Genomic DNA, 24,800 nt, shown 5'->3' on the forward strand with positions numbered 1-24,800 from the left:
TCCGTTTGATACACATCAGTTAAATTATTCAAGCGAGTAGCAGGTCAAATATAATGGGTTAAGAGGGGAAGTGAAGAGAAAAATAAGACCTGCAAAGAGAGGATATGAGCATGAAATGGCAGTTAACATAAAAACAAACCCAAAAATCTCCTCCTGCATGTAAATATGAAGCGGGTAGTGAGAGGTAGAGTGGAGCGTATTGGATGCAAAGAGTACAGTATATACTTTGAGGTGCAAGGCAATGCCAGAAAACTTTGAGTATTTTATATCGGGGTTTACTGCGAAAATGGATACGGACAAAATCTAGGAAAAAGCAGAGGTGGTAGAGGTAATGGATGGGGTGAAAATTGATCAGGACGTACTGGAAAGGTATGCTTAGAGTGGAGAAGTCATCAGGTACATGAGTGGAATAGCAGGGCTTTCTATAATCTTTGAAACTTCTGTAGATACGGTGGAAGTGTTAAAGGATTGGAGAGTCACAAATGTGATGCCCTCATTCAAGAAAGGGTGCAAGGACATTCCTAGTAACTACAGATTGGTCAGTTTAACAGCAGTGATGGGTAATCTTTTGGGAACCGTAATCAAGCAAAGGATTGACAGGCACTTGGAGAGATTTGATTTAATTAAGAAGAGCAAGCATGGATTGTAAAAGACTGATTGTGTTTGACTAATCTAGTTGAATTTTTAATATTATTTCATGGGATGTGGGCATCGTTGACGAGGCCAACATTTAATGCTCATCCCTAATTGCCCTTGAGAAGGTGGTAGTGTGCTATGAGGAAGGAGCTTCGGATTTTGGCCCAGTGATAGTAAAGGAGCAGCAATATTGTTCCATATCAGGATAGTGTGAGGTTTGGAGAGAAATTTGCAGATGGTGTTCCCATGCAACTGCTGCCCTTGTCCTCTTAGTGGTAGAGGTCAATTTCAAGCAGACACAGATATAAATTTTGGGCAAGAGATGCAGGGGAATGTGAGGAATAATTCTTTTCCGCAGTGAGCTGTAATGACCTGGAATTCACTGTCACGAGGATGGTGGAAGCAGAGATGGTAAACAATTTCAAAAGGAAATCGAATCAGCAGTTGCAAGGAAGGGTGATGGAAATAGGGCTAACTGACTTGCTCTGCGAAGAGCCTTTCTAGGCTGAATGGCAGCCTCCTGTGCTATAGATAACTCTGAGAGGTTTGGATCTGGAATTCACTACCTGAGAGTGTGGTGAAGTCAGATTAAAATGAGGCATTGGAGAATTAGCTGAAAATGACGAATGTGCAGGGAGAATTGCTCCTGCAGAGAGCCAGTATAAACAGCAGATTCTGTAAACTCAAATAATATATATTTTAAGATTTTTTTTTTCCAATGTAACGCCATAAAAACCATGGGCGGGATTCCCCCCCACCCCGGCCGGGTCGGAGAATCGCCGGGAGTCGGCGTGAATCCCTCCCCCACCGCCCTCTGAATTCTCCGACCCCCCAAAAACTGCCCCGGCGTGAATCGCACCGCCCGCCTCTGAGAATGGCAGGGACCGGCGCGACGCTATGGGCCCCGGGGCTGCCCAAATTCTCCCGGCCGGATGGGCCGAAGTCACGTCAGCGTAAATTAAAACACCTGTACAACGGCGTCAATCAGTTCTGATGGTTGACGCCGGAAGGCGCCGAGGTAGGTCACGGCATGGGGTGGCTGCAGAAGTGATGGTGCGCCCACAGTCGGTGTGGAGGAGTCTGTGTGGGGGGGGGGGGGGGGGTTGGGGGGTGCGTGTGGAGTGGAGGGGGGGGGGGAGCGTGTGGAGTGGGAGGGGGGGTGCGTGTGGAGTGGGAGGGGGGGTGCGTGTGGAGTGGGAGGGGGGGTGCGTGTGGAGTGGGAGGGGGGGTGCGTGTGGAGTGGAAGGGGGGTGCGTGTGGAGTGGAAGGGGGGTGCGTGTGGAGTGGAAGGGGGGTGTGCGTGTGGAGTGGAAGGGGGGTGCGTGTGTGGAGTGGAGGGGGGGTGCGTGTGTGGAGTGGAGGGGGGTGTGGGGAGTGGAGGGGGGGTGGTGGAGTCGAGGGGGGGTCGTGGGTGGAGTGGAGGGGGGGTCGTGGGTGGAGTGGAGGGGGGGTCGTGGGTGGAGTGGAGGGGGGGTCGTGGGTGGAGTGGAGGGGGGGTCGTGGGTGGAGTGGAGGGGGGGTCGTGGGTGGAGTGGAGGGGGGGGTCGTGGGTGGAGTGGAGGGGGGGGTCGTGGGTGGAGTGGAGGGGGGTTCGTGAGTGGAGTGGAGGGGGGTTTCGTGGGTGGAGTGGAGGGGGGGTTCGTGGGTGGAGTGGAGGGGGGGTTCGTGGGTGGAGTGGGGGGTTCGTGGGTGGAGTGGAGGGGGGTTCGTGGGTGGAGTGGAGGGGGGGTTCGTGGGTGGAGTGGAGGGGGGGTCGTGGGTGGAGTGGAGGGGGGGTCGTGGGTGGAGTGGAGGGGGGGTCGTGGGTGGAGTGGAGGGGGGGTCGTGGGTGGAGTGGAGGGGGGGTTCGTGGGTGGAGTGGAGGGGGGTTCGTGGGTGGAGTGGAGGGGGGGGTCCGTGGGTGGAGTGGAGGGGGGGGGTCCGTGGGTGGAGTGGAGGGGGGGTCGTGGGTGGAGTGGAGGGGGGGTCGTGGGTGGAGTGGAGGGGGGGTTCGTGGGCGGAGTGGAGGGGGGTCCGTGGGTGGAGTGGAGGGGGGGGGTCCGTGGGTGGAGTGGAGGGGAGGGTCCGTGGGTGGAGTGGAGGGGGGGTCGTGGGTGGAGTGGAGGGGGGGGTCGTGGGTGGAGTGGAGGGGGGGGTCGTGGGTGGAGTGGAGGGGGTGGTCGTGGGTGGAGTGGAGGGGGGGTCGTGGGTGGAGTGGAGGGGGGGTCGTGGGTGGAGTGGAGGGGGGGGGTCGTGGGTGGAGTGGAGGGGGGGTGTCGTGGGTGGAGTGGAGGGGGGTGTCGTGGGTGGAGTGGAGGGGGGTGTCGTGGGTGGAGTGGAGGGGGGGTTGTCGTGGGTGGAGTGGAGGGGGGTTTGTCGTGGGTGGAGTGGAGGGGGGATCTCGTGGGTGGAGTGGAGGGGGGGGTCTCGTGGGTGGAGTGGAGGGGGGGTGTCGTGGGTAGAGTGGAGGGGGGGTGTCGTGGGTAGAGTGGAGGGGGGGTCATGGGTGGAGTGGAGGGGGGGTCGGGGTGGAGTGGAGGGGGGGTCGGGGTGGAGTGGAGGGGGGGGTCAGGGTGGGGTGGAGGGGGGGGTCGGGGTGGAGGGGGGGTCGGGGGTGGAGTGGAGGGGGGGGTCGGGGGTGGAGTGGAGGGGGGGGTCGGGGGTGGAGTGGAGGGGGGGGTCGGGGGTGGAGTGGAGGGGGGGGTCGGGGGTGGAGTGGAGGGGGGTCGGGGGTGGAGTGGAGGGGGGGTCGGGAGTGGAGGTGCCACAGTGCTGAAGGCCTCTGCCACCTCCCTCCACAGCCGCCAACTGAGGCGTGGGGCGACCATGTGGCCGTATCCGGGGTACAGGACCTCCCTCCTCTGCTCCACTGCATCCAGGAGCACCTCGATGACGGGTGGCCATCTTGACGGCTCTCTGGGGGGGGGGTTTTGCTGCCATGCAATCAGAGAGGCCACAACATTGGCCTTCCTCCTCTCCATGAGCTCCGGCTTCTCTGAAACCCCAAATATCGGCACCAAACGGTCTGTGCCCACCTCCTCCCCCATTATCCTGGCTTGGATCGCGAGCTCTACGCCCAGAATATTTCCAATTTTTCACAACCCCAAAACATGCTCATGTGATTCGCTGACCCCCGCACACTCATCTGCTACCCCCTTGGAAGAATCCAAGTCATATGCACCCTGTGCACCATCTTAAACTATATCAGGCTCATCCTTGCACAAGAGGAGGTCCCATTTACCCTCTGCAGTGCCTCACTCCATACTCCCCAATTGATCTCCTCTCCCAACTCCCCGTTTCTATTTGATCTTTACCATCTGTTCGCCTCCCCCCCCCCCCCCCCCCCCCCCCCCCCCCCCCCCCCCCCCCCCCCAGCCACTTGTATATATCCCCAATTCTTCCCTCCCCTTCCACATCCGGAGCAGCAGTCACTCCAGCAGGGTGTATCCCGGCAACCTAGGGAACCCCCTCGAGACCTTGCGTGCAAAGTCCCTAACCTGCAGATACCTGAACTCACTCCCCCTCGGCAGCTCTACCCTCTCCTGTAGCCCCTCCAGACTGGCAAATCCCTCACCTTGACCAGCCCTCCACCTCCTGTCTGCACTGTGCATCCTCCCCCGGCTCAAACCCATGATTCTTGCACAGCAACGTTAACACCTACATCCCTTCCACCCTAAAATGCCGCCTCAACTGATGCAAAATCTTCACCGTGGACTGCACCACCAGGCTCCCTAAATACCTACTCGGTGCCATTGGCATCGCTGCCGTCACCATAGCTCCTCCTCCATCCTAACCCACCCTACCCCCTTCTCCTTCTCACTGTCCTCGCATCTTACCCATACTCGGCGCCCAGTAATAATGAGGCAGGTTCGGCCACGCCAACTGCCATCTATTGCCTCTACCTCTGTAGCAGGGTCCTCTCGGCCCCTTCCCCACCCATACAAAGTCCAAAAATGATTGTCTAATTTCCAAAAAGGCCTTTGGTCGAAAATCGGGAGAGCCTGAAACCCATAAGGTCACTTAACCACGACAAAGCACTGGGTGCAATTGGAGTTCTCCATCCAAGCAGAACTCTCCTTCGGACCATCAGCGATGCGATGGCGAGCACATCCGCCTTTGCTCTCAGCTGCAGCTCCAGCGAGTCCGAGACCCCAAAGATAGCCGCCTAAGGGCAAAGCTCCACCTCAATCCCAAGAATTCCTGATATGGCGCTGAAGGAGGAGACCCTAAAGCTCACCAGTTTAGGACAGGACCAGAACATATGCGTGTGATTTAAACTTGGGAGTTGGTGTTGATCTTTCCCAGCAATGCAGATCTTCTAAATCATTTACAGGTTGTATTATAATATGTTAATTATGTTTCTCTGTGCTGCCCTCTTAACCTGGTATGCAAATGACTGAATTGGTCTATTTGCTCCTATACAATCTCTCATGAATTTGTGTTCCCCTTTGTGCATGTAGAAAATGTGCTCTTTTATTTTTGACTGACTTTAACAAAAAATGAAGCCCTTTCGATGTTGTAGTATATTAATTTAAATCGTAAACCTTAATTTTTTTTGAATGGTTATTTTACAGAAGGAAAATTTAAATTAAATGTAGTTCCCGACCATTCGTTAACATTATTTTTTCATTCTATCTGACTGGAGGAGAAGAATGCCCTCCGACAAGGGGGAAAGAAACCTTGTTCGATGTGGAAAGAGGTGGAGCAGGGAAATTATAAAAGTGCTGATTTATATAGTTGGATCTGGTGTCTGTTACTTCTGTTTATCTTGGCTTGTGATGCTAAACTGATTTCAATAAGTCTCTTGTTCTGGTTCTGATTTACTTGAAATTATGTTTATGGTGTTTTTTGGAGTTTGTCAGCTGAGTGTTTGTTCCTAATTGTATACTGTTAGTTTTATCTGAACTTTATTTTTGCAGAACCTACTGTTCTTGTTTGCTTTGGTCATGAAAGAGATATATTGTACAGTTTTCTGTTCCCTTTACACTTCAATTCAAACTGTTTAATTAGATTTTGACGTTCTATTTCTGTGTTGTATTTGATTCAAATGTGAGTTTCTGAAAGTAGAAGATGTCTTCTCCTTCAGGTATGACGAATGGGTAAAAGGTGATAGAATCCTCTGGCCTTCAGAAAGAGGTGCACCGAAAGGGAAACATAGAAGAAAATTAAAGGTAATAGACGATGTACCCTATTTTTATGAATCACTTCTTGACATTTTTTACATAACATAATGTAGGGGGGAAAAAAATCATGTTGACGAGGAACATTTTAGCCAGATATTCAATTGGCAGTTGATGGGTATCTTGTAGTGCAGGGATTGCTGAACAAAATATTTGAAAGATTACCATTTCATCTGCTGTAGGTTTCAGTGTTTGAGCCTTTCTTCTCCCCTTAACGCAAAGTGGGAATAGGAATTGGCCATGTAATTAGAAAGATACATCAACTCTTTTTACCCGCCTTAGATCCATATTATACTATATTTCTAGACTATTTGCAAAGTTCAATAAAAAGACTTTCAATCTGACCTATTCTAATTTAAAATGTTTCCATTGGTGTAGGTAGTTATATATTTTAAATCTAGATTATTCTGTTGGTTGTGGAGTTATAAGATTAAAAGGGTAAGCAATTACATTGAGAATTGAGTAGTGTGCTGGATTAACACATTGTCCTTTTGTTTGATTGCCCTTTCATGTGTTCAAATCCATAACCGATTGACTGAAAATTTGCTATCAATGGGATGAAAACCAGCTGAGTTCCATAAGGCCACGAAGTGCACCTCACTCGCATAATGCCCAAGTAGTGAAATTCTACAAGCAATTGGCATAAAATTGGTTTGAAAGAACCTTATTCTATTTTTTTGTAGATGTGGGTTTCAGCACAAAACTCCGATTTCAGCACAATTTAACATGGGAATTGGTAAAATTAAAACTGATCAGAGCAAAATAAAAATAAACTTCCCCACGTATATTACAGTTGTATCAAGGGCTCTATGTTCGCAGGTTCATTACATACTGAGCAACCAGAGACAGCAACATTATCCCCTTTAACGCATTTTGGTAATTTTGTACAGTTCCGATTTCCTAACGTCTATTTTTCTGTGCTCGTTTTTACTGTTTGTTTTTCAATAGAAATCAAGGGAACTGTGAAGAAGTAAGGAAATAAAACAGAAAATACTGGAAATGCATTGCAGGTTTGTTTGCATCTTAAAAGGGTCATGTATTTCCAGTATTTTGTGTTTTAATTCAGATCTGCCAACATCAGAGGTTGTGATGCAATCTCTGTCTTCCACAGGCTCTTAACATTCTTTCCATATAATAAAAATATATAAATTTGATAGTTTCAGACAAGACAGAACCTCACTTTCAAGTAGTGCTCCTTCGTTTTAGCCTTCTGTGTTCAATCTGAAAGAAACTCATCAAGTGAGAGGAAGGGAATTTTGCACGCAGGTGGGCACCAGTGCCATGGAGCAAAGACGAGAGGGGATTAAGAGAATAAGAGAAGGCATGGAACAAAAAAAAACCGTTGATCAATTTGAGCATGCTTTTAATAGTTCACTTATGCAACCTTTTTAAAAAAATTACATGTCTCTTGCTTCAAGTCAGACAGATGACTGTGGATTCAAGCCTCACTTTCTTTGATTATGTAATCTAAGCTGAAACTAGCCTAGAACATAGAGCATACAGTGCAGAAGGAGGCCATTCAGCCCATCGAGTCTGCACCGACCCACTTAAGCCCTCACTTCCACCTTATCCCCGTAACCTAATAACCCTTCCTGTCCTTTTTGGTCACGAAGAGCATTTATCATGGCCAATCCACCTAACCTGCACGTTTTTGGACTAATATGGAGAAAATGCTTTGTTGTTCAGGTGTTATCTTTCAGATGACATATTAACTTGTGGCCATTTCTGCTTGCTGAAGTGAATGTAAAATATCCTATGATTCTCTTGGAAGACTAACAACAGTTGCCATTTGATCTTCTATGGGGAAAATTCCGATTAATAATGAGCCCCAAAAGTAATAATGTAAAACTTTATCCACAGCTGCACTTTTGTCATTTGAAAAAAAAACTCCTGAAGAAGTAACTTCATTTCTTTAATAAAATATCTGGAGTGGTTGGATTATGGAAATCACTGTCACAAAGATGTAATTAGAATAGATACACTTAAAGAGAAGCTGCATAAACAGATGAGCGATAAAGGAACAGAAGGATATATTAATGGTTGAGATGGAGTAAGGTGGGAGGAGATTCAAATGGACACTGACACTGGCAGAGACTTATTGAGCAGAATGGGCTGTAAATACCATGTAATACTCTGTAAATTATGCAAAATAGACTTTCACTTCTGAAATCAAGCTGTTTGATGTACATGTTTTCAAGCCAAGAAACTTGCTCACTTTATTAGATTCATAGGATAAACTGTAAAATGTTACGTATTTTAAAAACGGTCGAGGCGGTATTTTATGGCCCTTCCTGTTGGTGGGACTTTCCTGTCTGGCCAAAGTCAGTGGACTTTTGAACAGCTCGCTGCATATTCCGCCGTGACGGGGCCGTAAAATACCACCTGTCCGCTTGGAACACATCAATTCGTGTTCGCTGATCTACTCTGGTTCCTGGTCCACCAAACTCACAAATTTAAAATCTTTATCCTTGTTTGCAATTCCGTCCAAGGGCTAACCCCCTCCAACCTTATAAACTCTGAGATTTCTGCACTCCTACTGTTCTCATCTTGTGTGTGTCTGATATTGATCCATCATCGAAAGACACACTTTTAGCTGTCTAAGTCCTAAACTTTGAAATTCCCTCCTATCCCTCTAACTCTTTCTCCCCTTTCAGATGCTTTTAAAACTTGCCTTTTCAACCAAGATTTTGGTCACTTGTCCAAACATCTCCATGTGACTTGGTGTCAATTTTGTTTGCTGACATTCCTGGCAAGGCACCTTGGGATATTTTAATAGTTAAAAGGCACCATATAAATATATAAATGAAAATTGTTGTTTTTTAGATACTAATTTCATTCTTTGTTATGTACAGAATAAACAAGATCATGAAAAGAAAGATGATGACAAGCAAAATAAAACAAAACGTGGGCGACCTAGTCTGAAATCTCCTCCAAGTGCCAATTCTCAACGTAGTTTATCCAAAACTCCAAGTAATGACGGCAAAAGTGGAACCAGAAGTATGCGGAATAATGTGTCTGATTCTTCACCTCTTCTCAATGGTGTGGAAGGTATGAACTTAAATGCTATACTTTGCTGTTTCTTTCACCTTGGAGGCTTAAGATTTCTGGTGCTATATTTATGATAATTAATGCTACACTGTATTGATAAGTATCCTTCAAACTGCTGCAGTATGAGGTTTTTAGTTCTGATTTTTCATTTCATTAGATTCTGATTTCAAACTTATGTTTTCAAAATCTGCAATGTGCAAATGAATAAAACTCCTAATGTAAATATGTAGTATAAATGTTGGACTTTCTGGCAAGCTGCTGTTAACTAAAAATGCATAACTTTGAAGTTCCATTGAATCGATTTCTCATCCTCGTCTTGCTTTTCAACTGGCAATCATGCTGGGGTCTTTTGGGTTTGTGTGCAGTTTAATTAAATGTATAGTTTTGCTAAATATTTATAACTCCTGATCTTTACTTCCTCCAGGTCTTCCTCGAAGGCGCACCAGGCGTAGCTCTGGGATGTATGATTCAGACAAAGCATCAAATGGTACAGATAATTAGCTATTAATCTGAACTAATAGTTATTGCTTTATGTACCGGTAAATTAAAGGACCCCAATGTGTGTCCCTTTTTTTTATTGTATTGTTCTGGTAATTGGTTTCCAAATTTGCCCCATATTTATTGTAAGAAGTCTTACAACACCAGGTTAAAGTCCAACAGGTTTGTTTCAAACACGAGCTTTCGGAGCACGGCTCCTTCTTCAGGTGAATCACCTGAAGAAGGAGCCGTGCTCCGAAAGCTCGTGTTTGAAACAAACCTGTTGGACTTTAACCTGGTGTTGTAAGACTTCTTACTGTGCTCACCCCAGTCCAACGCCGGCATCTCCACATCATGGCCATATTTATTGAGCATGGATTTGTAACACCAGCGATGATACTATAACAACTGGGTCTAAGTAGGAATAGGAGCACACCATTCAGGCTCTTATGCCTGACAGTGGTTTCATGGCTGACCTGTAACTTCCCCATCCAGCTGCCTTGGTTCTTTACCCTTTTATTCCCTTATGTAGCCAGTATCTACTTTTCAAATTATTAATTAAACTGCATCTACTGCATTTTATGTGAGAGTTCTACACTTCTAACACCCTTCTTTGCATTAAGAGAACTATTCAGAACTATTTCAGAACTATTCTCCTGAATGACCTAGTTCTGATTTTAAGGTTGCATCTTTGTCTTGGACTCGCAGGTTTGCTAATACATATGCATTCAAAAGCAGTCCTTGTCATTTTATGCTTCTGACCTATGACCTTTACAAATGACTGAACCAATGCTAGCTATGTCAGTGGTAGGGAAATCACATTGTTGGCCTATATGAAGAGTGGATGACAGCTGACCAGAAGAACATGGTGCCTCAGTGGTTGCTACGTATTGTATCACAGGTTTTTCTTCCTCTAAAGTAGGGAATTAAACCACTTAGCAAAATTGACTTTGCCTCTGGAAGTAATTGTGTACATTATTTACATTTGTATTGCTACATCTGTATTTTGTGCACATTATTTACATTGTATTGTTACATCTGGATTTTGGAGCCAGTGGTGTAATATGAATGGCTGAAGCAATGATCAAAGTTTGTGCCATTCATAAGCTATTGATAGGATTAGTATGTTTCAACTTTGACTATTTTGAATACATTTTGTGTAGTTATCTGTTTGGGCTTAATTGTGATGGGCTGAGGTACTTGACCATTACTTACTCCAATAATCTAAATCAACCTTTTGAAGGCTTAGTAAAAAACGATCTTGTCTGTTTTAAAATGAACAAAAGTAAGCTTGTTAAAACAAGGTAAGGTCCTGCTTGCTTCAATGTGTCATTTTAATGAAAATGCATTGCTCCAACAACAAAACGGCTCATTTTTGAGACTGACTCTTAATTGTCCCAGGTTGTTGGTCTTTCTGCTGCATAGAAAACACCTGGGTGAATATAATCTTGTAATCTTTATTATTGTCACAAGTAGGCTTACATTAACACTGCAATGAAGTTACTGTGAATAGCCCCAAGTCGCCACATTCCGGCGCCTATTTGGATATACTGAGGGAGAATTTGGAATGTCCAATTCACCTAATTCGGGACTTGTGGGAGAAACTGGAGAAAGCCCATGCAGACACGGGGAGAACGTACAGACTCCGCACAGAGTGTTGTGAAGCAAAAATGCTAACTACTGTGCCGCCCATAAAAGATCCCATGGCACTATTTCAAGAAAGAGCAGGGGAGTTATCTCCAGTGTTCAATCCAACGCCCGCCCCTCAATCAGCATCTCAAAAAATAGATTATATGATTGTTATTACATTGTTGCTTGTGGGAGTTTGCTGTGTATTAATTGGCTGCTGCATTTCCAACATTACAACAGTGACTAAACATCAAAATACCTCAATGGCTGTAAACTGCTTTGAGATGTCTAGTGCATGAAAAGCACCCTATAAATGCAAGTCTTCCTTTCTTGTTCATTGGATAAAGTTTCTTCTGAATTCTTTATTGGAGTTCTCGGTGACTGTCTTATTTTGATGCTCTATATGCTCTTCCTCACGAGTGGAAAACATTCTCCATACATTCTGTCTAAACCTTTCATAATTTTAAATAACGAACGAACATATGAGCAAGGAACAGCAGTGGGCCATTCAGCCCCTCGAGTCTGTTTCACCATTTAATAAGATCATGGCTGATCTGGTAGTTACCTCCAATCTACATCCCTATAACCGCTTGACCGCTGCCTTAAAAATATTCAAAGACTGCTTCCACCACCTTTCCAGGAGGAGAGTTCCAAAGCCTCATGACTCTTGAGAGAAAATATTTTGCCTCCTCTGCATTTTAAATGCGATCCACAATTTTATACAGCCCTCGGGTCAACCCTCAACCTTTTTGTTCAAGACGAAAGAGACACAGCTGGTTCATCTTTTTCTGATATAGATATCCTTATGTTTCCAATATCATCCTCTGCAATCTTCTCTGCACTCTTGCAAGCATCTCTGAATCCCTTTTATGATATGGTGACCAAAACGGCAAAGTGCACTCTTCAGTGTGGTCTTACCAAGGTTCTTTTTAAAAATATAAATTTGGGGTACTCAATTATGTTTGTTTTCCAATTAAGGAGCAATTTAGTGTGGCCAATAAACCTACCCTGCACATCTTTGGGTTGTGGGGATGAGATCCATGCAAACACTGGAAGAATGTGCAAACTTCACACGGACAGTGACCCGGAGCCGGGATCGAATCCGGGTCCTTGGCACGGTGAGGCAGCAGTGCTAACCACTGTACCACCATGCCGCCCCTACTAAGGTTCAATATAGGTTTAGTACAATTTACCTACTTTGAATTTTAGTTTTCCAGAAGCAAACACTCATGTTTGGTTTGCTATTTAATGGACTTGCTAACCAGTGGTGCAATTTGTAGTGATTAATGTATTTGTACTCGAGTTCCCTTTGTTCCTCTATCCCACCTAGACCTACTTTCCAAATAATGAAGGATCTTCCTACCAAATTGTACTACCTCTCTCAAATTTGTGTGTTGAACTTAAATAAGCAAAATAATTGCCCATTTTGCATACTTATCAATGCCTTCCAGTAATTTGTTCTAGTTATCCACAGTATTGACCATCACCTTCCAATTTGGTGTCATCTGCAAATTTAGAAATTGCATTTTTACTCCCAAAGTCCAAATTGTTAATGTAAATTGTGAACAGCAGCGTTCCGAGCACTGATCCTTGTGGAGCAGCACAACCAACCCTCGGCTGCTCTGAATAGCTAACCTTTTCTCCCACTCTGTCTTGCAGCCAACTCGCAATTTGTTCTGCAACTTGTCCCTGACTTTATACTCTGTTTTTATTCATACGTCTATTATGGGACTTTCGAAAATCCAGATAAATAACATCTACCGCATTTCTATTGTCTACCCTCAAAAATTCGATTATGTTGGTCAAGCAAGATTTTGCTTTTGAAATCCATGCTGACTATTCATTATTATATTTTTCATTTCTAAGTTTCTTTCTATTCTCACCTTTAGTAGAGATTCCATTATTTTTCCTACCACCGAAGTTAAGCTGACTGGTGTATAATAACCTGGACATTTTCTATCCCTTTTCTTAAATATAGGTATATGCTCGCTCTCTGCTAGTTCTCTAGACTACTCCTTTAATGTTTTATGAACACTCTAGGATAAGATGTTAGTTGAACAGTGTTTTATAATGTTGCATTTTTATTTTTACTTCATTCACAACATTTAATTTGAAATCATGCTTTGTTATAGGGTCTACCAACTCCTCAGATGAAAGTGAAGTGGAAATTTCAGCCGACAAATCTGTCAAAGAGGAAATTGTGTCCACAAAGATATTAGATGAAGAAGAGAAATCTGAAGGGAAGAATCTGAAAGATATTTGTATGCAAGAAATGAGGGAGTTGCCTTGTGAAGACAATTTGAAAATCACACCTGTAAAGCAAGAAGTAGAAAGTATAGAACAAACTGGTAACGAGAAAATTTTAACTCGGGATGAAGATATACAGAAAGAGATTGTGGATAAGTCTCCAAAGGGCAAAGGAAGGAGGAGTAGGACACGGGAGCTATTGTCAGAACATAGCAAGACTCTCCTTACTAATCACCTAGTTACGGAAAGCAGAGAAAACATGGAAAAATTGGAAAGCTCAGAGGTCAAGCTGCTACCTGTTCCTAGTATGCTTGAAGAAGCAGTCCCAGTTACAGATCCTGGCCTGTCGAATGAACTTACAAATGATGAGAAGAAGCCAGGAAAAAGAAAATCTCCAGAGCAGTTAACACCTGATAAAAGGCTTCGAATAGAAAGTGAAGAAAAAATGCAAACTCTGAAAGATAACGGTATTGAGAAAATGGAGTGCTTTGCAGACAATTGTGAGGAATCTGAAACTGTTGAAAGGTTAGAACTCGAAAATGGTGAAGTTTCTCCTTTAGAGATTGTGACAGATGGGTGTGTGAAGAAATTGGAAGCTCCCTGTTTAGAAATTGAAGAGGATATTTCATTGAAAATTGATGAAGATATTATGCCTCCAATTGGGCCTGAAGCTTTAGTTTGCCATGAGGTAGATTTGGATGACTTTGATGAAAAAGAGAAAGGTAGCAGTGAAGATATACATGCGGGAAACTCTGGATCCAATTCTCCTGAATCAGTTATCGCTGTTGTGTCTGCTTCAGTGCAGCAGATTTTGCCAATTGCTTCCCCAGTGCTGCTTCATCAGGATGAGGTTCGTAGTGTAAAAAGCGAGAGTGACATTACTATTGAAGTGGACAGTGTTGCTGGAGAATCGCAGGAAGGATTGTGCGAGAGTGAGTCTGCCAATGGCTTTGATGCCAGTACAAGCTCGAGCAGTAGCATCACAGTACAAGAGGCTGAGAACAAGGAAAAAGGTAGGCATTTGTATATATGAAGCAACATTTTTTTTTAATAAATGTTATTTATTGGGTTTTTCAACAAAGTATATTTACCGTTATGTACACAGGATAAGAGACATATATATATATATATATATTTACACATATATAGAAGAGAAGGGCACACCCAAGCATACCAAAGAAAAGAAAATAGTAAATAATTAAAAAAAATACAATAAAAAATAAAATGGAATAACTGGTAGGGTATTGTGCACCAGCTCAACAGCAGCAACTCTGTACACCTGGAAAAATTATTTACAACACATAAGTAGGCGACTGTTGGTGGGGGGAGGGGGGTTTGGATACTGGGGAGGTGAATATACATTTGGGTGCCGGAGAAACAATTACAGTGGGCAATACTCTCTCCCCCTCCCCCCCCCCCCCCCCCCATGCTTTGGTGACTTTCCCCTGATTCTTGGCTACCTGGCTATTTTTCTGCTTGTTCGTTGGCCACAAAAAGGTCCCGGAACAATTGTGTGAATGGCTCCCACGTTCTGTGGAAGCCGTCGTCTGACCCTCGGATGGCGAATTTGATTTTCTCCATTTGGAGAGATTCCAAGAGGTTGGACAGCCAGTCTGCAGCTTTGGGTGGTGCTGCTGACCGCCAGCAGAGCAGGATTCTACGGCGGGCGATCAGGGAGGCAAAGGCAAGGGCGTCAGCCCTCCTCCCCAGGAATCGATCTAGCTGGTCCGAAACCCCAAATACCGCCACTTTCGGAAATGGCTCCACCCTCATCCCCACCACTTTGGACATTGCCTCAAAGAAGGCTGTCCAGTACCCTGCAAGTCTGGGGCAAGACCAGAACATGTGGGCGTGGTTGGCCGGGCGTCCTTGGCACTGTTCACATCTATCCTCCACCTCCGGGAAGAACCTACTCATACGGGTTGTTGTTAAGTGGGCTCTATGTACCACTTTTAGCTGCGTCAGGCTGAGCCTTGCGCACGTGGAGGTGGAGTTGACTCTATGCAGTGCTTCGCTCCAGAGTCCCCACCCTATCTCAATCCCCAGGTCCTCCTCCCATTTCTTTCTTGTTGTTTCCAGTACGGTGTCAGCCCTTTCTATCAGTTGGTCATACATGTCACTACAGTTTCCTTTATCTAATATGCTTGCGTCCAGTAGTTCTTCCAGTGTGTCTGTCGTGGCGGTTGTGGGTACGTCCTTGTCTCCTTTCGTAGGAAGTTTTTGAGCTGTAGATACCTTAGCTCGTTCCCACAGGCTAGCTAGACTTTCTCTTGGGGATGTAGATCGGATTGGATCTAAGTAGGAAGAGGTACCTGGGCAGTACGTTCATTTTGATCATCTGGACTCTCCCCGCGAGGGAGAGTGGGCGTGTGTTCCATCTTTGCAGGTTCTTTTTTACTTCCTCCGTCAGACTGGTGAGGTTCCGTTTATGAATTCCTTTCCAGTCATGGGCTATTTGGATCCTCAAGTAGCGGAATGTGTGTCGGGCTTGTTTAAACTGCAGTCCCGTTAGTGCTGCCCCCCCTACTTGTGATAAGCAACATTGTTAACATGGAATGAATTCTGAAATGTTGAATAATTTTGATCGCATGTTTCAAGCTTTGTCAGGGGTACTTTTGATTTTTCGTTCCTCCTCACTGCTCTCCCTGCCAGACACCATTTTCTGGTCGGGTAGGCAAGCAAACAATCAATTGAGAGGCTTCTGGCAAAGCCACTCTCAACACTGTTTAAAAAGTTTGCCAGAAGTTAAATTTCCCCCTCCTATTAATATTCTGCATACTATTTTTTTCAAGTAAATAGCCTCCTGGATGATCTGTTCCGAGGCCAAGTGGAAAGCACACTGTTCCTGTCCTTTTTCATGTTTCTCAAAATACCATCCTGGTGAAATAATTTTTATTCATTCATTTTTGCTTGCATATTTGTAATTATTTTGCACACTTTTAAGAATTACACTTCCTATCCCCTTTCTGTTTTGGAAGTGTTTAATTACGCTGGGATGAAACTCAAACTCTCCAGTACCTCAGAAGGACATATTCTTAGTGTGAACCTATGCAGTGAGAAGCCTATTTCACTATTCGAGACATTGCAGAAAAACCACATCTAAAAGACACACACCTGCTGATCTTTAATCTTGTGTAACCACTGGATAACGTCAATCAGAAGCAATTATGTGTGGGGGGGGCTGTAAAATTAATTCTCTTGGCAGTCAAATGGCCCAAATCCTTGGGTTCTTTCATAAGTAACAGCAGCGCCATGAAACCATTCAGGAAAATAGCTTAATGGGACTGATTTGTTCGACCAAACCAAGAAGCAGAATACTTGTTTTAAAAGTGACATTTTCATATGACCCAGCTTCTAGCGGAGAGGGCATCGCTTAACTTTTATCAGATGTATTAGAAATGATCCAAGTAAAATTCAGGTGATATGCAAGATTTGGGTGCAGCACTTTGTCTATTCTAGTTCTATATTGAGTTTTGAATATGGCTGTATCGCCATAAGATATTTCCACCTGTAAGCATTTGGCATTGACCTTACTTTATACCAGTGCCTTGTCAAGTATGATTTGTAATTATTGATATGAACATGTTAATATTTATATGAAACCCAGGAACCATTTGTGTCTTTAATAACTATGACCTCAGTTACTTAGCAGCTTAGTTATTCTGCAGTAGCATGGCTTACTTTTGCTTTCAATTGTTTCAATTTCATGTAGGTCAGAAAAGAATAAGCGACACCAGCAATGGGACACCAGCGAAGAAACAAAAGCGTAGCCACAAACGGTCAAATGTGTCTAGCAAGAATGAAAAGAATGGAACTGGTAGGCTCTGAAGCCAGAACTTAAGCACAAGTTTTTACATTTTTGAAAAATGCAAGGATATTTTTAATTCTGATCATTTTTTAAATTAAAGGCAATAGCAGTGACAGTGAGGACCTTGCAGTCACTGACAGCTCTAATAAATGCACTCCCGTGAAGAACTCAAATAAGTCTCAAAAACTTGGCCGGTCTCCTTCAAGGACTTCTCCGAATAGTAAAGATGGGGATAAGCATAAAGACAAAGATGGAAGTGATAGTGCCTCACCCAGGACTTATAAATGGAGTTTCCAGCTCAGTAAGAAAATATTACATTACTATTAAAATTAAGTTCTTGATGAATCAAATAGCTTTATGTAGTAAACCACCATGTTCCTATGAGAGGATGGAGTGTAAAAACAACTGAAGAATTTGAAATGTATCTTAGTTTATTCTGCAAAGTCGTTTTTCCATTGTGGGCGGCACGTGGCACAGTGGTTAGCACTGTTGCCTACGGCACTGAGGACCCGGCTTTAAATCCCAACCCTGGGTCACTGTCTGTGTGGAGTTTGCACATTCACCTTGTGTCTGCGTGTGTTTCATCCCCACAACCCAAAGATGTGCAGGTTAGGTGGATTGGCCATGCTAAATTGCCCCTTAATTGGAAAAAAAATTAATTGGGTACTCTAAATTTATATTTAACAAAAATTTTAAATAATTTTTTTGTTTTCTATCTCCAACTATAGCAGGTTGGTGTTAATCTGAAGTAGCCACAATTACATGCATCAAGAGTTATTGGGCATAAGTGTATGTGTGAAACACTGAAACGTCAATGACAGAACTAATGTTCTTGAACCTTTTCTGCTGACCCAATTTTCAAGGTTCTTGCTTAGCTGCATTAGATTCAGAATCCAATCGCTATGTTTTGCTCTATGTTACAAAGCACTTCCTTCACATTAAACAGTTAAATAATTAAGCTGTTTTTGTTAATCAATGGGATGTCAAAAAAGGGATTTATGGGGCTAATTCTAATGGGACAGCTGAGGCTGCTTGAAAAACCCAATGCTCCAGAGATCGCAACTGCTCACAATTACAAATGACTTTTATGACAATATTATTCAACAGTAGCACAATGTCTAAAATTAACAATGTCTCTTGAGTTACATGGAAAACATATGTAGGGTCTCACGGTAGCACCGGGTTAGCACTGTTGCTTCACAGTGCCAGGGACCCGGGTTCGATTCCCGACTTGGGTCACTGTTTGTAAGTTCTCCCAGTGTCTGTGTGGGTTTCCTCTCGGTCCTCCGGTTTCCTCCTATAAGTCTCAAAAGAGGTGCTTGTTAGGTGTATTGAACATTCTTCATTCTCCCTCAGTATACCCGAACATCGGCTATAGTGTGTTGATTAGGGGATTTTCACCGTAACTTCATTGCATTGTTAATGTAAGCCGACTTGCGACACTAATAAATATTATTGTAAGACTGATATGCAGGTGTTAGAATAGCCAACATTTTTATTGTGTTTTACTTCAGTGGAAGTGACAAGTGGTTAGCAATATTTTACCAACATAGGTGATTGGCCATGATCAACATGGATGGTGTAAATGGTGGGACTGTACTTTGTAAATCATTAAAAATCTGCATTGTAGAATCTCCCAATGTTTGTCATTGCTGCATTTGGACAGTATAGCAGACTTTAAGGACATGCTTCAGGTATAGACTAACAAGAGTTCAAGGTAGAAGAACCAAAACCAGTGCTCCTTGATGACGAGGGAGATACAGAATATGATAAAACAAAGAAAAATAGTCTCTGATGCATGTCTGGTGAATTCTTCAAGTTAAATATAATAGGTTGAGACGGGAAGTGAAGAGGGAAAGTAAGACTGGCAAAGAGACAAAATGAGAATAGAATGGCAGTCAACAAAAAAGGGAACTCAAAAATCATCTTCTGGCATGTAAATAGTAAGAAGGTATTTGGAGGTAGCATGGGTCTGATTTGGGATAAAGAGGATAATTATATGCTTCGAGGGACAAGGCATGGCTAGAATTCTTAATATGTCCTTAATGTGTTTATCAAGGAGGAGGAATCTGACAAAGTATCAGTGGAAGCAGAGATGGTAGAGATAAGCTGTAAATTGAGACACAAGATGTACTGGAAAGGATGGCACGGTGGCTCAGTGGTTAGCACTGCTGTCCCACGGTGCCGAGGACCCGGTTTTGATCCCAACCTGGGTCACTGTCCGTGTGGAGAGGGGGGGGGGGGGGGGGGGGGGGGGAGGAGGAGAAGGGAAGAGAGAGAGTATCAGTAGATTCTGGAGAGATTTGGGTTTGCCAAGGATAACCAGCATGGATTTGTGAACGGCAAATTGTCCTTGATGATTTTAATTGAATGTATTGGTGAAGTAACCGAGTAGGTTCGATGAAGGAAATGCAATGGATGGTGTCTGTATGGACTTTAGAAATAAGGCTGGTGGAGCAGCACAGTGGCGCAGTGGTTAGCATTGCTGTCTCACGGCGACGAGATCCCAGATTTGATCCAGGCTCTGGGTCACTGTCCGTGTGGAGTTTGCACATTCTGCCCGTGTTTACATGGGTTTCACCCTCACAACCCAAAGATGTGCAGGGTAGGTGGATTGGCCACACTAAATTGCCCCTTAATTGGAAAAAATGAATTGGGTACACTAAACTTAAAAAAAAAAGAAATAAGGCTGGTTAACAAAACTGTGGCTCATGAAATAGGAGTGTCAATGGCAACTTGGGGGTTTAAAAAAATGTTAGGTTAAGGATAGAAAACAGCAATCTTTCTATAGGGGCTGGTTTAGCACAGGGTTAAATAGCTGGTTTTTAATGCAGACCAAGGCAGGCCAGCAGCGCGGGTTCAATTCCCGTACCGGCCTCACCGACCAGGCACCGGAATGTGGCAACTAGGGGCTTTTCACAGTAACTTCATTTGAAGCCTACTTGTGACAATAAGCGATTTTCATTTCAAGTTGCGTCTAATGGTTAGTTTTCAGACTGGAGGTTGGTTGACAATTCTGTTCCCCGAGAGTCAGTGCTAGAATTACTGCTTTTTTGAGATATCATTTGTTAAATTTTTAAATTTGACACTGTATTCCAATTATACCAAACTTGGAGAAGTGAGGATGTTACAAATTGATTGCAGAGGACATAGACTAGCAGAATCGATAGTCAAATGGAATTCAATTCAAGGAAAATTAGGGGTGGACAGTAAATGCTGGCCTTAGGGGTGGACAGTAAATGCTGGCCTAGCTAACAACACCTACATCCCATGAATTAATAAAAGAAAAACACGAGAAGGATACTTGGTGAGGTGGTTTCGAGAGGGAGTAGCTGGGGCTTCTGCGAAAGGAAGGATGGAGCAGCTGGCTGGCGGTGAGTAGGGGTAGGGCTGGGTCCGCTTGCTGGGCATGCCAGGAGTAGTGATTGTGACTGACAGGAGGGGGGAGGAAGATAGCTCCGGTCCAGGTGGTGACGTGGAATGTGGAGAGCTGGGGACCGGTGAAGCGAGCGAGAGTTGTCTCACTTGAAGAGTTTGAAAGCCGATGTGGAACTGTTGCAAGAGACCCATCTGAGGGTGAAGGGCCAAGTGAGGCTGCGGAAGGGTTGGGTAAGTTAGATATTCCACTTGAGCCTTGATAGCAGGGCCCAGGGGGTAGCAATATTAAGACCATAAGACCATAAGACATAGGAGTGGAAGTAAGGCCATTCGGCCCATCGAGTCCACTCCGCCATTCAATCATGGCTGATGGGCATTTCAACTCCACCTACCAGCATTCTCCCCGTAGCCATATTGGTGGGTAAGAGTGAGGATCCAGATGGAGAAGGTGGTGGCGGATCAGGGGGGTAGGTACTTAATGGTAGCGAGTGCTTTGGAGGGAAGGGTGGTGGTGCTGGTTAGCTCCATCCATGCCAGGTTTGCTAACACCCCCCCCCCCCCCCCAAACCCATGCTCCACATTGGGTGGATGTGGTTCTGGAGAACGGGCTGGCACAGAGGCCTGTCTGGAGGTTGGACGTCGGGTTGTTGGTGGTCCCAACCCTTTGCACCAAAATGGGATGGGTGATTGAGAACTATGTAGGGTTTAACAGAAATGGAGGTCACCATTGGCGGTATCGGAAGGATTGAAAGCAGAATTGAAGGGTAAGATTATCTAATTTAAGACTCAGGTGGACAGAGAGGCAAGAGAGGAGTGGCAATGATTGATAGAGGACATTTTGGAGGTGGATGGGAGATGTGTGAAAGTTCCAACCCTGGATCTTTAGGTGAGGAAGAAGAAGCTGCAGGTGAAATTTGACCTTCAGTCCATGGGAAAGGCGATTAGGCAATTAAAGCAGACAAAGGGGGTTGTATACGAGTATGGGAAGAAGGCCAGCCGTTTGTTGGCAGGCCAGTTCCGCCGACAGGCGGAGACGAGAGAAATTGTTCGGGTCTGGGACAGGACAGGGGAGCTGGTGGTGGCACCGGAGCATGTGAATAAGGTACTTGAAGAGTTTTATCCAAAACTGTACAAGTTGGTCCTCCAGGGGATGAGTCAGACGTGAGGGACTTTCTGGGTTGGTTGGAGTGTCCTAAGGCCGGAGAGGACAGGGTTGGAGGAGCCTGTGGGGCTCGAGAAAGTGCGGGCGGCGATAGGGGGGATGCAGATGGGTAAGGCACCGGGGCCGGATAGTTTATCGGTGGAATTGTGTAAGCAGTTTCTGTATAAGTTGGCGTTGCTACTGGTAGAGGTGTTTGAGGACGCAATAGCGAAGGGGGTACTGGCGGAGACAATGGGACAGGCATCCATTTCTTTGTTGTTGAAAAAGGATAAGGACCCAGTAGAGTGTGGGTCATACAGGCTAATATCATTATTGAATGTGAATGCCAAGATTCTGGTAAAGGTGTTTGTGCTCGGGTTGGAGAGGTGCCTCCCGTTGTTGATTGGGGAAGAGCAGATTGGGTTCTTGAAAGGCAGACACTTGATGTCTAATGTGTGGCATCTGTTGGATGTGGTGCTTTTTCCGGCAGAAGGGAAGGAGTTGGAGGTGGTGGTGGCGCTGGATGCAGAAAAGACAATTGATCGTGTGGAGTGGATCTATTTGTTTGCGGTGTTGGAGAGGTTTGGAATTCGGTGAAACTGTTGTATAAGGATCCAATAGAGAATGTGCGTACAAACAAGATGAATTCAGGATACGTCCCTGATTAGGAGGACGGTGCTCCAGAGAGGGTAATATTTGGGGCGGGGGGAGGGGGCTTGGCCTTTCTGAACTTGTTATACTATTACTGAGTGACGAATGCTGAGACGGTGTGGGGTTGAAGTAGGGGAAGGGAGGCTTCATGATGAAGATGAAGACAGGTGTTTTGCAAGCCAGGTTACGGGCATTGGCAACGGCGCCACTTCCATTTGCCCCAGGGAGATAGTCGGGGGAGTCCAGTGGTAATGACCGTGCTCACAATATGGAGACAGTTTCAGCAGCACTTTTAGTTGGGGGGTTGATGCCAATTTGTGGGAACCATGGTTTTGAGCCTGGGAGGATGGATGCGTGATTTTGGGGATGGGAGTAGTGGGCAGGATTTGGGGTGCCACAAGGGGAGGGTTCCAGTTACATTCAGGTGCAGAATTTGAAGAAAAAGGTCTGTCTGACCTATCCGATGGCACCACACTCCTTGTTGCTGGAGGGGGTGTTGGCGGTGATTGGGGGGGGGGGGTTGTCTCAGTGATTTATGGTAGGATCTTGGAGGAGGATAGGATGTCTCCGGTGGGGGGGGAGGGTGGTTTATGGCCAAGTGGGAAGAGAAGCTGGGGATGGCGCTAGAAGAGAGACAATGGTGTGAGGTGCTGTGGAGGGTCAATGCCTCGACCTCGTGTGCGAGGCTGGGACTGATGCAACTAAAGGTCGTGCACAAAGCGCACCTGACAAAGTCGAGGATGAGCCAGTTGTTTGACGGGGTGGAGAGTATTTATGAGTCGTGTGAGAGGAGTCCATTCAATCACATACACGTTCTGATTCTGCCCGAAGTTGGAGAAGCTTTGGGGGTCGTTCTTCAGTACCATGTCAGCAATCTTGTTTGCGGACTTAGAGCCTAGTCTCCTGGGGCCATAATCAGGGTCGGACTTGCCGGAGCTGCAGGCGGGTGCGAAGCAGATGTTTTAGCTTTCGCCTCATTGATCGCTCGCAGGCTGCACCTGTCGGGGTGGAGGTCAGCTTCTCTACCCTCTGCCTCAGTGTGGCTGGGGGATCTAATGGAATTCTTGTATTTGGAGAAGGTGAAATTTGATCTTTGGGAGTTGGGCGAGTGAGAGGCTCCACAAGAAATGAGGTTTGTTTGTATTGCATCTGAGGGAACTGGTTGCTGCCAACTGCTAGGGGGTTTTGTTTTGGGTTTAATTGTTAAAATGTTATGATTTGAATAAAAATATTTTAAAAACAAGAGCAGTGAAGTGCTGGATTTTGGCAGAAGGGATAAAGACAGGCAATGTAGACTTAATAGCACTGTCCCAATGAATGTGCAGGTACTGGGGTGCATGTGCATAGATCTTTGAAGGTGGCAGGATGTATTGAGAGAGTGGTTAGCAAAGCACATAGGATCTTGGGTTTCATAACTGAGACATTGAGAACAAAAGTAGGGAAATTATGGTGAATCTTTATAAAACTCTGGTTAGGCCACAACTAGTGTATTGCCTCCAGTTCTGGTCACTAAACTTTAGGGAAGGATATGAAGATCCTTAGGAGGGCACAGAGGACGACATTTACTAAAATGATTTCTGGGATGGAGGAGTTTAGCTACAACGTTAGGTTGGAAAAGCTAGGGTTGTTCTCCTTAGAATAAAGGAGACTGAGGGGAGATTTGATAGTGGTGTACAGATTATGACAAATTTGATTTCTTCAAAATAGCAGCAGGGTTAAAAAACTGTTCCCGTAGCTGATATTACAAGGACCAGGGAGCAAAGATTTAGGATTTTGGGCAAGAGATGCGGGGTGGGAGGGGAATGTGAGGAAGAACTTCATTCTGCATTAAGCCGTGGGCAGAGAGTTCCAGGTCATTATTTTTTCATTTTAAAAAATAAATTGAAAGTACCCAAAGAATGTAAAAATCATTAGTGCCCCCTCCACCCCAGTCAGATGATCGGTAAAAAGGAAAGAATAGAAGAGAGGGTGTGAAAGACTCCTCCCGCCCAATTATATTCCCTGAAGCCTATGTGTTTTGCTTTTCAAGGTATATCTATATACCTGTATCCATAACTTGTACAAAACTGTATGTTAAAACATTTCTTTTAAAAAAGGGAGGGCATTGGGGGAGGGTGGGCAGGGGGAGAGGGGGTTAGGGGGTTAGGGAGAGGGGAGCTGTAGGGAGGATTGTTTGCTGAGTCAGACGATGGCGGAATGTAAATAGAGAAACCCATGAAGAAGCCTTTTTGTACTGTACAATAAATGAAAACGAATGGCAACGTATATAATTTTGAAAGTGCCAATAAAAACATTTTTTAAAAAAATAAATAAATTTTAGAGTACTCGATTCATTTTTTCCAATTAAGGGGCAATTTAGCATGGCCAATCCACCTACCCTGCACATCTTTGGGTTGTGGGGGCGAAACCCACGCAGACATTGGGAGAATGTGCAAATTCCACACGGACAGTGACCCAGGGCCGGGATCGAACCTGGGACCTTGGCGCCGTGAGGCAGCAGTGCTAACCACTGCACCACTGTGCTGCCCCAGTTCCAGGTCATTATGAGGGCAGTGGATTTTCAAGAGGACATTGGATGGGCGTTTGAAGGGAATAAACTTGCTAGGCTACAGGTGGAATAAGACTA

General features: G+C 45.0%; 1 protein-coding gene across 8 annotated transcripts in view; it reads left to right on the top strand.

The window, feature by feature from the left end:
- The window catches only part of arid4a (AT rich interactive domain 4A (RBP1-like)), a 164,068-nt gene that overhangs the window by 130,440 nt on the left and 8,828 nt on the right, over positions 1–24,800 (top strand). For all 8 annotated transcript variants that reach the window (XM_038779915.1, XM_038779916.1, XM_038779866.1 and 5 more), the window contains exons 18-23: positions 5,702–5,786; positions 8,648–8,843; positions 9,268–9,330; positions 13,082–14,209; positions 16,909–17,013; positions 17,105–17,305. In XM_038779915.1, coding sequence (XP_038635843.1) covers positions 5,702–5,786; positions 8,648–8,843; positions 9,268–9,330; positions 13,082–14,209; positions 16,909–17,013; positions 17,105–17,305 — 1,778 coding nt within the window. The remainder of the gene's footprint in view (positions 1–5,701; positions 5,787–8,647; positions 8,844–9,267; positions 9,331–13,081; positions 14,210–16,908; positions 17,014–17,104; positions 17,306–24,800) is intronic.

This window comes from Scyliorhinus canicula, chromosome 2 (genome assembly GCF_902713615.1).
Source record: "Scyliorhinus canicula chromosome 2, sScyCan1.1, whole genome shotgun sequence".
Lineage (NCBI taxonomy): Eukaryota > Metazoa > Chordata > Chondrichthyes > Carcharhiniformes > Scyliorhinidae > Scyliorhinus > Scyliorhinus canicula.